Here is a 15993-nt window from a genome sequence, read left to right on the forward strand (position 1 = left end):
TGCTGTACAGCATTGGCAAAAGTCAACAGGTCCCAAAGGCGGAACCTAGTTTTTTTTGCTAATGCTTGTTATTACATATTGCAGCTAATCCTGGTATTGGCCATCATGAATGGACTTCGATTCACCCTATTAGTAAAAATGCTCTTATTGTTTTACTAGGACAGCAATCAAGTTAACTGTTAAAGGATCCTCTGTCTAATAAGCCTCAACTACAACTCACAGAACAGGTGAGAAATATAAAAAAAAAAACCTTGTTTATTCTTTTTGAAAATATAAATAGAAGTTTTCTATTGTTGATGGCAATATTGGCTTGCCACCTCACACCGTGAGTCTCAAACACACTATATTGGCTCCCTTTACATGGTCACTCGGTGAAGAGTCAATATCACACGGTGGCAGGGAAAACGAGCTGGGAACCACTGCAAAGCGTGGATATCCAGTTGGTCTTTCAAGGCTTTCAACAGCTAACACCCACTAAGAGGGTGTGAAAACACCCCAGGACATCAGCCCCAGCCACAGCAAGCTTTTTTTCATTTTGCAGGAGGGGGTTTGATGGGAGAGAAGGCGCAAAGGTGCCTGTTAGGTACTTCTCAGACTGAGGCCCTGCTACGCCAAGGCCCCACCCCTCGAGGTTATGTTAATGAGTATTTGACATAGCGCAAAACTTGTCCCTGAAGGGGCATCTCAGTGCTGATGTAATAGAAAAGTCGGGAGCGGCCATGTAGAACAGCCAGGTTTTAAGCTGTGTTTTTTAACCACTCTACTCACTGTAATTTTTTTTGAGGTGGCAGATCTGCCCTCACCATACCTTAATTGCAAACCCTTCAAACAGCTATCTTCATAGATATTAAGTGTTAATGTAGGTCATTAGTCTTCTTAGTCAATTGAAACCAAAAGAGATAAAAACATGTTTGGAGGCTGAGCATATATGTCAGCAGTTAAAAACTTGAAAGTTAGGAGGTTTAAAAAAATCGGGTGAGTGTTTTTTTCCCATTGACTTATATTTAAGTAGAGGCAATTTTTAGCAGAAGGCAGCTAATATGAAGCCTTTTCGACTCAAAACATTAGGAATCTCCCGCTTGAATCAGGTGTGTTTGCATGGGCGGGTTAAGAAAGTTTTCAAGTCGGGGATCTCACTGAAATTTACTGGAAGCATTCACCTTGCTCAGAGCAATCTTAAAACGTGAACAAACGGTCTGTATTTTTTTCTGGAAATGGTGGCAACCCTGATCCGTGCATGCCAACAGACCCGATTCATGTGGGGGGCTCTCGATTTTTGGGAACCAAAAATTCTTAACTTTATCTTCTCCCAATTGAAATTGTCTCTGATTTAATGTACGTCAATAGAGAAAATACACCACGCCTCCCCACCCCAAATCCAGGATTTTTTCGGTCGAGCCTGGGCAGCGCATGCGCTGCTCTGCGAGGCATGCTGTATTTGAGTATGTACTTGAAGCCCCGCAAACTCTCCGCCCATATTTGTCATTGGCTTGTGTCTTTGTCCTTCGTAAATGCTGACTTCTGATTCGTTAATAAGATTGTTAGTCTCTCCTTAGTACCGCCTTGTCTTCATTTGTAACCTCCCATGAGCACTGGCCCTTTTACTACGGTTGTTGCACAGTAGTCTTATTTAGTCTGTAACACTATTTTCTTTAATGAGTTTCTTCTTCTGTAGGCACCACATGCTTTCCTGCAACATTCAGCACGCCATGCGTGCTTTCACTTTCTGAGCAGCCCCGTACAATGGCAGTCGCTTCTTTGAAACTAAATAGGTCTCATATATACGAGATTTTGAGCTATTGACACCGTAAATAATGCCTTTTATTATATGTTAATTAGCAAAACTGATAACTAAAAAGCATTGTCATTTACAATGCCAACAGCTTTAACTCTCGCAAATGCAAGACCTATTGCATTGCAAATGCTTGTTTATCAAACGTTGGCAGGTAAGCTGCTCTCACTGTGTTGTGCAGAACGGCTGGTCAGCTGTCTGTTTTCATCACGAGTCGCCTTGCAATGTAAACAGAGTGAGATGCGCAAAGCGTCTGTAGAGCTGATATCTGTAGAGCTGATAACTCATTGGTGCATGTGACGAGCGACACTCGGGCGTGCCTGGATCACAGCTTTGGGCTCATAAGGGTGGAGATCGGCTATTGCAGCCTCCTCATTCATGATCACACAGTTTCAGTCACAGGCTGCTGTCACGTGCCAAGCCATCAGGTGATCTCTCAAGAACCCTCCGGTAATGAAGAGCTTCATTGGTCATTTGAACGTGCGGGGTCAGCTTGCGTGACTGGGCGGAGCCGAAGGAGGAAGCGGCCTGTGCTGACACATGCGAGCTCAGCAGCAGCGCCTTTAAAGCTCTGAGGACGGTTCCCACCGTCACTTATTTCACAGGACCCAGACAGACGCTGTGTTCGAGAGATGGCTTCCTGTCCACTCCCTGAGCTCTTCAAGTACGTGGACGATCACCAGGACCTGTATGTTAAGGTGAGTGGGAGCCTGGACCCCGCGTGCCGCTTTCGTTCTCTTCTTGTTGGACGGGATTCCCAGCCGGCGACCAGCGAGCCCACTTGTTCTCGGCACTGACAAATGAACGTAGCTCTGTTTGTTTGCAATTTAATTAGGCGAGACGATCCCCCATCAATGTGGTAGTGTAAAAGTGCATTATTTGTAGTGGGCACGCTCTCCTGGATCTTAGTATAGCAGTGGGCTATAAATTCGGGGACTGGTAGCAACGGAAATTGCCGTATGTCTGGTTTTTCGACTCTTCAAAACCTTATTACCGCCTTTATAGTTTTAGGGATATGCGGGATGATCATTTATGAGCATAATACATGCTTTGGGATTTAAAGGATGGGATTGCTAACTACAGACTATCTAGGTCAGATCTCACGTTGTATTCCTTATACCGCATGCGTTGGTTATGCAGCCACCTATTTTTACTGTTTCATTCACCCAACTGCACCTACTGAGTTTATCGACCTTTGAAGAATAAAAGACTGAGTCGGCTTTGAAACGACGTAAATATATGGTTGACCTTTAGTAATCCCACAGATGTTTGTATCTGTATACTAACCTGGTGATCTATGACTTGATGCATTCCTCATCTTTCGAAATGCAGTGGACTGATGTTACATTTTTCAATCCAGGATTTGTGAAGCTCACTACCCACCTGTTAGGGTCTCAAGGCGTTGGGGGTGGAGGATATCGGGCAGCTCCGAATCATCCGAAGAGCCAGGTCTTGAGGCTTCTCCAGAATGCTTGCAGTGTGGGGGTTCATCTGATGCTGAGGGGTAGTTTGTTCCAGGTCTTGGTCGCGATGTAGGAGAAGGATCTTCCTCCTGTTCTGCCTCTCCGGATGCAAGGGATTTCGGTGAGGTGAGCGGAGGTTTCTCTTGGGGGTGTTGAAGGAGATTCTTTTGTTGAGGGATTGGGGTCCGGTGGTGTTTAGGGATTTGTTGGCATGAGTGAGCAGCTTGAAGGTCACTCTCTTTTCGACGCGGAGCTAGTGGAAGTCTCGTAGGTGCTGGGTGATGTGGGATGCTGAGGATGAGTCTGGCTGTGGCGTTCTGGAGTTTATGGAGTAGATATTTGCTAATTCTGGCATAGAGGGTGTTCCCGTATTTGCAGTGCAATTGTCTTGTCAAACTGGTACCTATGTAAGCCAGGTTCAAGGTGGCGATTCTTAACTACTATCTGGCAATTGAGGACATATTTTTATGGTGTATCGTTGTGGATAAGTGACGGGCCTCACTGAACCAGTCATAGTAATCTGGCACATCTCTTGTGTAGAAAAGGGCTGTTATATATGATCAGCCAGATATTACAAAAACCTAGCATGTTCAACTTTTCTCGCATAGCTGACCTACCCGGGGCAGGGAATGTACTGTGGGTTGAGTCTACCAACTGTACAGCCTTTTTTACCCTGGGGAAAAAATACATATCTTGCCAATCCTTTTCAGAAACTAGCCTAACCAGCAGTAAACACTCCTGTCGACGACATCCCTGCACCATAGCAAAAGCTTCCACTGACGGCCCCCCCCCCCCCCTCATTTTACAATGATCTGTTAAAACACTACCACAACTCTGTTAGGTAACAACTTGTTTGTTTTAAATGAACAATCTACTCCACCCACCCGAGCAACGCCTTCACCGTGGACTGGTTCACAAAGGGGAGAGGAGTTGGCCTAACTGCTAGGGCGCTCGACCTCGGACCTGGGGAACTGGGTTCGAGTCTCGGTAATTACGCTGAACATCCTGTGATTCCTGGCAAATCACTTAATCTCCTCGTGCTTGATGAATGTGTGTCCTCATGTAACGTAACTGGCGCTATGTAAAGCGCTTTGATACCTGATTGGATTCGGGTCAAATTCGCGCTCTATAAAACTCTAAAAAATGGTTAGAAAAATTTCTCCCTGTTCATCTTCCTGTCACCCCTTGTCCATTGCTCCCAGGCTTCTTGCCCACCTAAGAAGCAGTACAGTCCACCTTTCAGCTTCCCGGCCACGACTCCTTGTTTTTCTTTACTTTGAATAAATCCCTTCTGCAGTGCCATTCGTAAGTAACGTACCAGATCCATCTCATTCATCAATATTAAGCAAGTCTGAGATGCTTCTGCCATTTTTCATTTGTTCAGGCGACAACAATCTCAGACTTTATTTTTTTTCTTCTTCCAGCCCATTGTATGTTTCTTGCGGCAATGGTGGGGCAACTCTAAACTGTCTGTGATTAGACAACCGACATAGGTCCAGTAGGCACTCGTCACCTTATACCTTTCCAATCGTCTGCTCCCTAAACCCTTCAACTACTCATGTTTTGCATTTCTTACCCCAATCCTAAACCATTACGCCCCAAACTCCAGATCCATCTTTCAGACACATTTCTTTAAAGCTGCATGAACCTGATAACTCAATCTTCCCCCGAGTGTGCCTGAAAAGCTTCTTAGCCTTTGCCCGTCTTATTACTATGTACCCTTTGCACATTTTCACAGATACAACTCCCACCACCCCCTTAATCTCAACAATTTACTGACCTTTGCATCAGATTGAGCTGTCTTCCTCCAATAAGTTAAACATCCCTCTGCTATCCACTTCATTTACTTTCCTGTGGGGTAACCCAACCACCCTAAAGAACATCTAAATGAGTCATTATGTGAACGGTTTGCCTGCCCTGTTGCACCTGCACCCCATCCAAGGAGTAGACACTGGTGGGATTTTGATGCATGGTGACAAAGCAGTGTGCCTGCAAAACGCCATTCCTCTCTTAAAACACTTTGCTTTGTGCACAGGTCTTTTCAACGATGCCCTCCAAGTGAGCTGGAATAATAATTTATTATCAATATCACGTATACATATCCAAGAGAATAAAATTCGCCCAGCAACTCTGTGGCTTTCTGTCCTTTTGTGCTGTGCTTGCCTTTACAATAGGAACTAGGTTAGTCAAGCCCCCTTGCTTTCTGTCCTTTTGTGCTGTGCTTGCCTTTACAATAGGAACTAGGTTAGTCAAGCCCCCTTGCTAAAATCATTCACATCTGATTGCTAAAGTATAGCGGATAAAACTGTGTGCCTCGTAGCAACCAATCAGAAGCTTATGGTTTGCAAATCAGCACCTGTTGTTGACTCGTCTGTGCCGATGGAGGAGATTCGGCAGACAAACACTTCAGTACTTATCCCACTGGAAGTCCTACCTCCTTGATGTGAGACTGGAAACTGATTAAATCTCCCATTCAGAAGACTCACCTATTTATCATTGGTTATTTGGATAATCCTATTGTATCCATGTTAGGCCTGTCCAGGTGGATCCTAAGTCGTGTTGCCTGGTCGGGTACCTCTATTAAAAATAAGAACACCTGTCTTCCCCTTGTCACTTGGGGCCATATGTAGGTAGCATCACATTTACCGATTCTTAAATACCGAATTTTACCGATTCGGTATTTATGAATCGGTAAATGTAATGTAGGTAACCAATCTGTAATTATTACCGATTCGGTAAATATCGGTATTTACCGAATCGGTAATAATGCATCCCTTCCCATTCATTCCTATGGGCCTGGAGGCCTATAGGAAAGAATGGGAAGCCAGTTACCATTACCGATTCGGTAAATACCGAATCGGTAATAGGGGAGGCATTATCATGGGTGGCAGGGTGTCACATTGACACCCTGTTGCACCCCTGATTCGTGCATGTGTGCACATGTGGCGCACATACATGCCCTAAGGGGATGTATGTCTGCCACATTGCACTTTTCAAATAGCACAAAAATGCTTTTTGGAAGGTATTCGTCATTTACCATCAACTAGTAGTTGGTGGTAAATAACAAATCCAGACACCAATGATGCACTCACTTGAGTGCCCCCTACATAGCATTTCTGGATTCGGTATTTACCGAATCGGTATTTTACCGATTTCTTAATTTCCGAATCGGTAAATACCGAATTCAGAAAATCATCTGCCACCTACATCGCAAATGCCTAAATACCGGTCGGTAACGGGATATTTACCGAATTTCGGCCGTTACTGACCGGTATTTGGCTTCCTACATGAGGCCCTAAGACTTTTGGTCTTTCAAGACTTTGTAATCTTGTACAACACTTCAGGTGGTGAATCTTTGCCAGCTATTGTCCTACACTGCTGATGATCAACTAGTTTCCCACCTCCGTTTTTGGTAAATGTACTTTAATACAATCCACCATTTCGCTGTTGCATGTTCCCTTACCCCCAAAGTGCTATGAAACTAATGCTGGGCTGTTAGTAGTGCTATGCAAAAACCCCAAGTAAACAAAAAAATCCTTCACTGCTTTTCCTACAAATGCTTATTCTCTAGAAGCATAGAGCCCTCCTGCTTTCTGTCATAATCACAGTTCTATCTATTGATTGCCCCATATCTCTACTCTCAGCCAACTCAGTTTTCATACCATTCTGCGGTAGGGTGACAAACTGGCATGGGTGCAAATTCAGGACGGTCAGTGTAAGAATTTGGGAAAAAGGGTCAAAACTCAGGACAAAAATTCAGGACCGGTCAAAATTCAGGACAAAACATATGTTTTACAGACATATCAGAGGAGGTCGCACAATAATATAAAAGTAAATAGACAACCAAAATAAATACAAGTCAAAATAAGTTTATATAAGGTTGAGACAATCATGCACTTCAGTTTTTAGGTCTTGCCTGACCCAGCGCATGCGCTGGTCTGGCGAGACTTATTGAGAGGGCTCCACAAAGTGCTACTAGGCCAGCCTAGAGCTACAGTGCATGTGCGCAGGCGCGCGCGCCACGCTTTACCGCGATAACTTTTCGCGGCCGCTTTGATGTTTGATCGTGATCCCGATCACTTTAGCTTTGCATGGCCAATAGGTCTTGCTTTTGGGACCTTTTAGTATTTAGTTTGCAACTGTTGCATGGCTAAACACTTATAAGGTCCCAAAGGCGAGACCTACTGGCTATGCCAATGCTTGTTCAGTATGCGCGCAGCTTTGCAAAGCGACATCAGGCCCTTTCTGCAATCAAGATTTGTGCTAATAAACATCAAATAGTGTTTTTTTTTTTTTTTTGTTTTTTTTGTATGTTGAAATCTGACTTTTAAATGTACAGCGAAAACACTTAGTTATTTTATTTTAATTTTCTCCAGCATGGCACCAAGACAAAAGCAGAATGCCTTCGTGCCTTGCCCTAGTCTGATGCAGACGAAGGCACACCACATGCTGTCACTACAATTGGGGCCATTGTCATCATATAAGTACTAATCGGCTGCAGTCTCAGAATGACAATGGGCCACTCCACAGTCTTCCCCAGGTCCGGGAGGGTCCGCTGCAGGCTGCCTCTTCAGTTTAAAAAGATAAGTGCGAGTGGTCCGAGTGAAATCTTTTAAACTTATGGGGCCTCTCGCAGGGAAACAGCATACCTTACTGAAATTTCCCAATTCGATTTTAGTATGATGTCTGTAATTTGTGGACCCCAAATTACAGACGCCTTGTGGACATCATACTAAAATAACGGACGGTCCGTGAAATTTACGGACGGTTGGTCACCCCATTCTGCTGCCTGCTTCGACATGCTAATTGCTTATTGACTTGGCAGTGCAGCTTTCTTTCTCCTACATAATGCGTTACTAAATGTACTACCAGCCAGACCGTGCATTTACCGGTAGTCCATCTCCTCCTTTGACTCCACTGTTGACACACACAAGTTTTTAATGGGCCAAGTTAACACTTGGCTGTCCATCTGCCCCTCAGTTGCAGGTTCCTCCTCCTGACTCTGGCTATCCATTTGACAGTCTCAAAATCTCAGCACGCTTGAAAGACTTGTGTCTAAACCTACCTTTTGCAAAAATACATTTAGCAAACTCATGTTCCGTGCTGTATTCTTATTCATGCCCCCACTTCTCTTTTAACCGATGTGCCATAAAAAAAAAGTGATCAAACACACAAAAGGAATGCTTGCAAGAAGTCTAAGCAATGGCGATCTTTCGGAATACAATTCCAATCCCTCTTTTTTTGGTTACCATGCCACTTGAGATTGACCCAGTCGTATACAAATTCATCTTGACCCTGCTCCACTTGGAGCAGTCCATCTCGAAATGCCAGGTCAGGCTCTCCATGAACCCGAACACAAGCATACCAAGACCAGTTTTACCCTGATTGGGGTTAGTCAGTTAGGTGTAGCTTGGTTCCAGTGGCATAGTGAGCACGGTACCCACATCCAGGCATATCCTAGCCACTTCGGGTGGTGCATCAAATACACAAAAGGTTAGATTAGTTCAAGCATTCCACCCCTCACCTGTTTGCAGATTAGGTTCTAAGTGAGATGGGTATGCCCAGACATGGGTCTCATGCTCACTTTGCTCATGGATTCAAGCTACACCCTGCTGATGAGCGCCAAGTGTGACAAAACCGGTTTGGGGTTGCTTGTGGTTCCTTAGGGATGGGGCCTCGTCTGGCAGTTCGGGATGGACTATTCCAAAGAGGAGCAGGATTGATATTGATTTGTATATGGTGGTCTTTTGTTTTAAATTGGTTGGCATGGTGGGTGAAAAACAGTGGGCTGGGATGCAGCCCGAGCGATTGCCAGTGGGTAAGATTAATTTAAGCCTTCCATCCCTCACCTTGTTGCATGGAAGAATAAGTGGGCATTACGGTTGTGTACACCATTTGCATCGCCAATACCATTGTAGTCCTCATTGACGTACCTTACTGGCTCAAATCCTGATTACTTACCTCAACCTTACTGGCTCAAATCCTCAAACTTGTCTTCCATTCCAGCTCAGTTCCTTGTTTTACCAGCGGCAAGCCAGTTTGTGGGAAATTCACCTGTGTTCTCCTTCATTGCAGCTGAATTTATGTTCCTTGTCCCCTTTTGTAACCATTTATAAACTCCCCACCAATTCATGTTCTGCACTTTCCCTTTCTTGGGCAGCTTCAACTGTCTCTAAGCTGTTTGGTTAATCCATGCACTTTGATATTCCACCCTGCAGGTCTCAAATAATTACATACTTTGAGCACCAACATCCTATTATGCCAAATGATGTTTATAATACAGTGGATCCTGGCAAATCTCCCTAATTGACATCGCATAATGACAGTCCTATAGAGCATGGCTGCGATGCAGTCTTAGTGGGCCCATCTGATTTCCAAATCTCCACGCCTATCACAGCCCTCTTTAGAAATGGGATTGGGAACATTAAATACAACTTACCAACACTATAAAGGGACCTGCAGAGTTAACCAGTTGTAATAGCAAGCTATAAAAAATGCATGTGTACAGGTCACCCCGTTCCCCATATTGATCACACCGCCAATCGCTGAATCCCATATCACAATCGCTATACTTAACTGGGCATCACGTGCAACATGGAAACGCTTCCCACGTAGGCTCAAAGCAAATACACTACACTTCCCACCATGTATACACAATATGTAGCATGCTATCAGCATGGCAAATGCTATACAAATACTACAATGCAATGCAAATAACCCCATTATAGCAACTGGACTGATAGACAAAAAAAGTAGGCATCAATAGAAAGATCTTTCAAACATTGCTGGTCAACTGAAGACTCTAACTTACTCTGACACTTGTCCCACAAGCTGTATACTCTGGTCGGAGTTTATTTCTGTACTATGCAGGTCAAATAGGTGATCAGTATCTCAGTCAATCTGGACAGATCTCGAACACACTCTTCCCTCTGTAAGATCTGTCCGGCCTCATGGCACAGTAGCATGGCCCACCTTAAGGCAGGCCCCCATCCAGAACAGGTGCTGGAATAACTACATATACACAAACTGACCTGCAGATCTAACGTATGGCGCCAGCATATCTCAAAATAAAAGTCCCACATCTAGTGCTCGCACTCTCTTCATTCACCGCACTGCTAAGCGCTGTCTTCCATAACACGACAACCGCTCCTTGGTGGTAAAATTCCCACATAGGGTCAGCACTTGCAACCACACACCCTACACAGTGCTGCATGTTACTCATGTTGGCATGGGCGTCGGCACCTTACTGAGGGGTTAAGTATAAAAAAATACTGCAGTACATTGCGAGGTGACTGACCCTATAGGCATATTACGTGCTTCTAGTTGGGGCCGGTTTTAGGGCAGTGTGACTGGTGCGGCCGCACCTGGCGCTATCCTGTGGAGGGTGCACCGACCTTAGGGGAGGGGGGGAGGTGCTGTGTTTAGCAATAGCTTATGATTGGAGAGATGAGGGGCACTTTTGCCCGGTGATAGTGAGAAAATCCGAGGAGGTGGTCATGGGGTGAGGGGACGCCAATAATGATTGTTGCACCGGGCGCCCTCCGCGCTAAAGTAAGGGTGATAATAGCACTTCACACCTTATCCATAAGAGGCTGGGGCAGGTGAGATGTTCTGAAGTGTTCAGCTTGCCTTAGGCCTCAAAGGTCACTCCTAATGATGAGCTATACTCACAACGCACTGTGTTTTCCACCTCTTCCAGCGTTTTCGCAATCCTAAATTTGCATGCTCAGCTTTTTAAAAACTAGAGATAAGTTTGCAGTGTTGCCTAATCGCCAAGTCTAATTTAAATATTTCACTTCCTCATTCGTTCATCTTTGTTGCTGACATAAAGAACTCTAAGCTTTCTTCTGTTACTGGATCAAACCGAACTCCCTCAAGTTCCCCCCCCCCCCCCCGACGCCCCAGTTTATGTGCATACAGTGTTTGTTTCCCATAGTGTTGTACATATTACTTTAGAAATCCGGCTTCTTCCACGTCAGGCAGTATGGTGCCTGGATGCCCTTAAAAACAGCTGCTTTCTGCTAAGGCCTGAAAGACTCATTGAGCAATGTTTTAGAGCACCCTGGTCTTTTATTTTACCGGAGAGGCCTTCATGTCTGAAACCCTTTCTATTTCTTTTTTTGTTTTCACATCACGAAGTGCCGGTCATTGAGGATAGGATGGATGCAGGTCTGTAATAGTGATCGGCCGTGCCTAGTATTCTACAAATCTAATGTGCACAAGTAGTTTAAAAGGAAGGATAGCTATGTTTAAAGCCTATAAATGTGTCCAATATATAGCGGTCCTATGGAGAGTTTTCCATGCCTGTATTCTTACCAATTATAGTTTTTTTTTTGTAAAGACCAACAACAAGGGTTCAGCTTTGCTCTGCAGATGTTTCCCGCCCCAAGCAGTGTGCTTGTGTTCAAAATATATTTTGTTAATACCATTGTGAATCTGTTTTTTTGTTTACCCAGCGTTTGGCAGAATGGGTGGCAATCCAGAGCGTGTCTGCGATGCCGGAAAAAAGAAACGAAACCAAACGGATGATGGAAGTCGCTGCCAAGGAGATTGAGCGCCTGGGTGGCACCTGCGAATTGGTCGACGTCGGTAAACAGAAGGTGAGAAAAGACTCCAATAGTTATGGCAGTAGGAAGAGGTGTTTTTTTTTTTTTTTTTTTTTGAAAGGGTGTGTGACACCTCTAGTGAACCCATTACCTGCCTTGAGCCTTCTACAAAGAGGAAGAGTAAAATGAGTGGCATATCAGGAAACCTAGAGAAAATGATGCCTTTTCTTCTAAACATGATCCATTGACCCAACACCTGATGTCTAAGTGTCTTTATGGTTTGGAGCACTGCCTTGATGCATTTGATATGACTGGATACAAGGTTTGCGCCCTCTATCACGAAAGTTTTTCTGCAAAAAAAACTGTTTTGTATTTAATCTCCTACTGTTGCATTTATACTTGTACAACATGTTTGACAGTCTGGCTTCCACATGCTTGTAGTAATTAGGCAGTCTTCATGGTGCACCAGGCCTTTCTTTGCCTTATTCTAAAGGAGCTTCATGTTTTCATCATTTAAAATTTCAAACTAGAAACATTACACTGCTAGTACTCGTTGGCTCAGGCTGTTGATAGCAGCAGTGCTTTCTTAATTGTCCAACTTGAGAAACCAGAACCAAATGGGTAAAATGCACAACTAGGCACCTGGTCGAGCGGCAGTTTATTTGAATATCTTCCCCAATCACATTTTGGGATTCACAAATTCAGTGCTGCCTTCTCCACTACTCATGGAGGCCCCTCAAAAGCATTACTGATTTGTAAACACATTTTTGGTTTTAGTACAAAAATCGAGGTGCTGACTTTAAAGTGCAGCTCCGCACTGGCTATACAATGTGTTTCTGGAGATCTAAAAGTTGAGAAAGAATGGAGAAAAAAAAATTGACATTGATTGTTTTGACTTTAAGCTCCCTGATGGCACTGAAATCCCACTTCCACCAGTTATTCTGGGCAGACTGGGCTCAGACCCCGGCAAGAAAACCGTTTGTGTTTACGGACATCTGGATGTCCAGCCTGCAGCCTTGGATGATGGTTGGGACAGCGAGCCTTTTGTCCTGGAGGAAAGAGATGGTAAGTGCCTTGTGTTGAAATATTTTTTTTAGATCCGAGTTTTTGTATTTCTCAGTTAAAAAAATCCTCCGGTAATATACATGTCTTGTGGTCTTAGATGCACAGGCTTCCTTGCTTGACTAACTCCTATCTGATTTCGCTACTCACCTTCACTCTGTCTGCTAAACCTAATATGATGCCAAATAAGGCCTTGTGTAGTAACATTTTTGTGAGAAGCAGGTTCACGCCCATTGGCTCCGATATGGTGCAACTTGATGCAGGAGGGAGTTTTCTTCAGCCAGGTTGTGTGAGCTATTGGGTGCTATCATACTTCACATGCTTACACAGACTTGACCCAAACCCAACTGCTAATTTCACTAATAATCTATGACCTGCTTGGTTCAATTGACTGGGTAACATTATTGAATTTTTTTGTATGATGTAATTGGTAGTGTAATATTTGTTTTCCTGGCACCTGAAATATATGTATTTAGGAGAGCAATCCATCCTAGTTAGGAACTTGAGTAGCAGACCTATTACCCCCAACATTCTCTTATTTTGACCTATATGAAAACCTATTATCTCTTTGGGCACTTCGAGTGCGCTCTACCTTTTCACTTTTCTGCCAACTGTGTTCTCTCCTCTTTTCTGTTATTTATACAAACTCTGCTGCATAAGGGTGATGCAACACAGAAGTTACCCATTCCTATGCCTTTTCATTTGTGCAAATTGTTGCCATGCCCCTCCTTGTCATGTGACTACATTTAGTAAAATTGACAGTTGCGATCAAATAATGCTTTACGTATTTCAAGATAAATTCGTAACAATACTAATGACCCCGTAGCCTTCAGTAAAAACTGTGTGTGTGTATATATATATATTGTATATGTGTATATATATATATAAAATCTTCACAAGACTTGTAAGCCTACTTTGCAGTCTGCATACCTCGATAAGTTGGGAAAGGAATTGACAGTCATAGGTGATGGGGTGATGGACAGCTCTTGGAAATTGAGTTTTTTCCGAGGAAAGTGAGATGCTGCAATGCTTGGTCCTTGATCGGGGGCTCTTAAGTGCTATTTCTTTTACACTTGTGCGGTTACCTACAGTATACTACATTTGCATGATGCAAAATTGAAAAATAAAATTATTACAGTTGTCCTGCAGAGGTAGCAGCTGAGCTTCGGTGCAGGCACACGTATATTTGCACATTCGCGAAACTACTGATAGCTAGAGGATTTTAAAAGCACTAAATGCTGAGAGATGAAGGGCAGAATTAAAAGTAGGTGGAGGGGGCTGAGATGTTTGTTATTAAAACCTGCAATGAACATGTTCATATCTGTTTGAATGGCATAATTCTTACTTGCTTTCTGACATGTTTTGCCTGCGACATTATTTCCAGCAACAGTGGCCAGATTTCAGTCCAGTGCGCTTTTCATTTAGTTCCCTTCCTTTGCATGCTTTTAGAAGTTGGGGCATATGCTGTTGTAAATAGAGCTTTCCCCATTTAGCTTGTTGTAAAACGTATTTGCTATTCAAGCGTTTAATTGGATCAGGCAGGACTTGGACACATTCAACAGGAAGGTACTAGTGTGCTGTTACTGTGCCTCTTTGTAACGGTTACATTTTCGTGAGACCATTTTCCAGTTTGTGCACTACAAAGACTTGAAAGTATTTGCTGCTTCATTTTTATTCCATTATATATCACCTGGAACCTGTTAGACTTTCATGGTTTGTCTGCATTCTTATTTTGCTTTTTGTCCAGCCCAGTGGTAAAAGCCTGCACAATAATTCTTTGTACAAGACTAAAACCAGTCTTGCCACCCTGGAGGACTGGATGCAGTGTTGTAAAATGCCTTAAACGCTGTTATCAGAGCTTCCTACTCTGCGTCTGTTTAAGTGGAACACTGTGATAGGGTTTCACGCCACTGAGACTTCACATCACTTCCTTACCCCTACTTTGTTAACGTAGTATGCAGACTTGGTTAAGGCTAGAGTAATCCCTGCTAATCTTGGCTCTAAAGAGAATGAAATGTTAGTCTAGGGTTGCTTTTATTTATTCCATTTTCACAAGTAGTCAAAAGCCTCCTATTTCTGCAGCTGAAACCATAAAACTAGGAAAGCACATCTTTGTGACTCAAAAGGAACATCAGGCTGTTGCGCTGTCTCCATTTACTAAACATCCAAATGGAACTAGATGCCTTGGTTTGCAACATGCGTGGAGTAGTGTAAGGACAAGATCTGATGGCTTCCGTGCACCATTCCACTGTAAACATCTTATAGAAAGAGATTACCCACTTTGTTCAGAGGTAATCAGAGTTGCAAAAAGCAATATCTGAAATTAATGTTTACATTTATACACCATTGCAAAAGCAATCATTATTGGACATAAGAACTTCTTTGTGATCTAACACAGGTCGATTATTTCTAATCTAATTTCCAAAGCATCCACAGTACTTTGTGTCTGAAAGTAGAAACCTGCATTTCTCTGAAGATTCTTCTGGAAACATTCCTATAACATTGACTTTAATTGGATATTAATATATCCTCGAACGTATTTATTTCTGGATCTGAGAGAGTGTGATCTGCTAGTGAACATTCGAGACTGGTCTAATCTTCCTCCTTCACACCATCACATCCATAAGAACCTTTTAACGCTTCCCCCATGTTAGAATGCAGTCTCACCGAAAAGGTTCTGCTGGAGGGAAATTGCATCCAAAAGAGGTTGTAATTGCAAATATTCCTTTCATGAGGCCTTACTTGGTGCTCTATCAGAGTGGTAGCAACGATCTTACAATATTATTTTCTGCGATCTGTCATACATTTGCTAGTGATATTTTAGTAGACCGCTGTTACTCGTAAGTAGTGGCAGAATAAAGGATAGGTACTGTCTTTTCAATCTATTGTACATTAATCTGTAGGTAAGAAATCGTTTCCTTTTAATCGGAAAATGCCAGTGTAGTTAAGAACAATAAGAATCTGAGCACAAAACAAACATATTGAACTTTGATAACATAGCTACCATGTGCTGCGTATAGTTTACTAACCCCAACGTTTTTTACCCTACTTGGAGTTCATTTCTGGCCTGGGTGATATTCTGTTTAACCGGTGCTTAAAGACTTTCTCAGAATACTTCCACTTTAACTGG

At 43.3% G+C, this 15993-nt stretch overlaps 1 protein-coding gene across 1 annotated transcript in view; it reads left to right on the forward strand.

The window, feature by feature from the left end:
* The first annotated feature begins 1956 nt into the window (after window positions 1-1956).
* LOC146822761 (cytosolic non-specific dipeptidase-like) overlaps window positions 1957-15993 on the forward strand; it is a 70373-nt gene continuing 56336 nt past the window's right edge. Inside the window, exons 1-3 of the mRNA XM_085606943.1 lie at window positions 1957-2490; window positions 11712-11855; window positions 12704-12866. Of these exons, the coding sequence (XP_085463069.1) occupies window positions 2425-2490; window positions 11712-11855; window positions 12704-12866 (373 nt within the window). The 5' untranslated portion in view covers window positions 1957-2424. The remainder of the gene's footprint in view (window positions 2491-11711; window positions 11856-12703; window positions 12867-15993) is intronic.

Source organism: Triturus cristatus, chromosome 5_2, assembly GCF_964204655.1.
Source record: "Triturus cristatus chromosome 5_2, aTriCri1.1, whole genome shotgun sequence".
Taxonomy (NCBI): domain Eukaryota; kingdom Metazoa; phylum Chordata; class Amphibia; order Caudata; family Salamandridae; genus Triturus; species Triturus cristatus.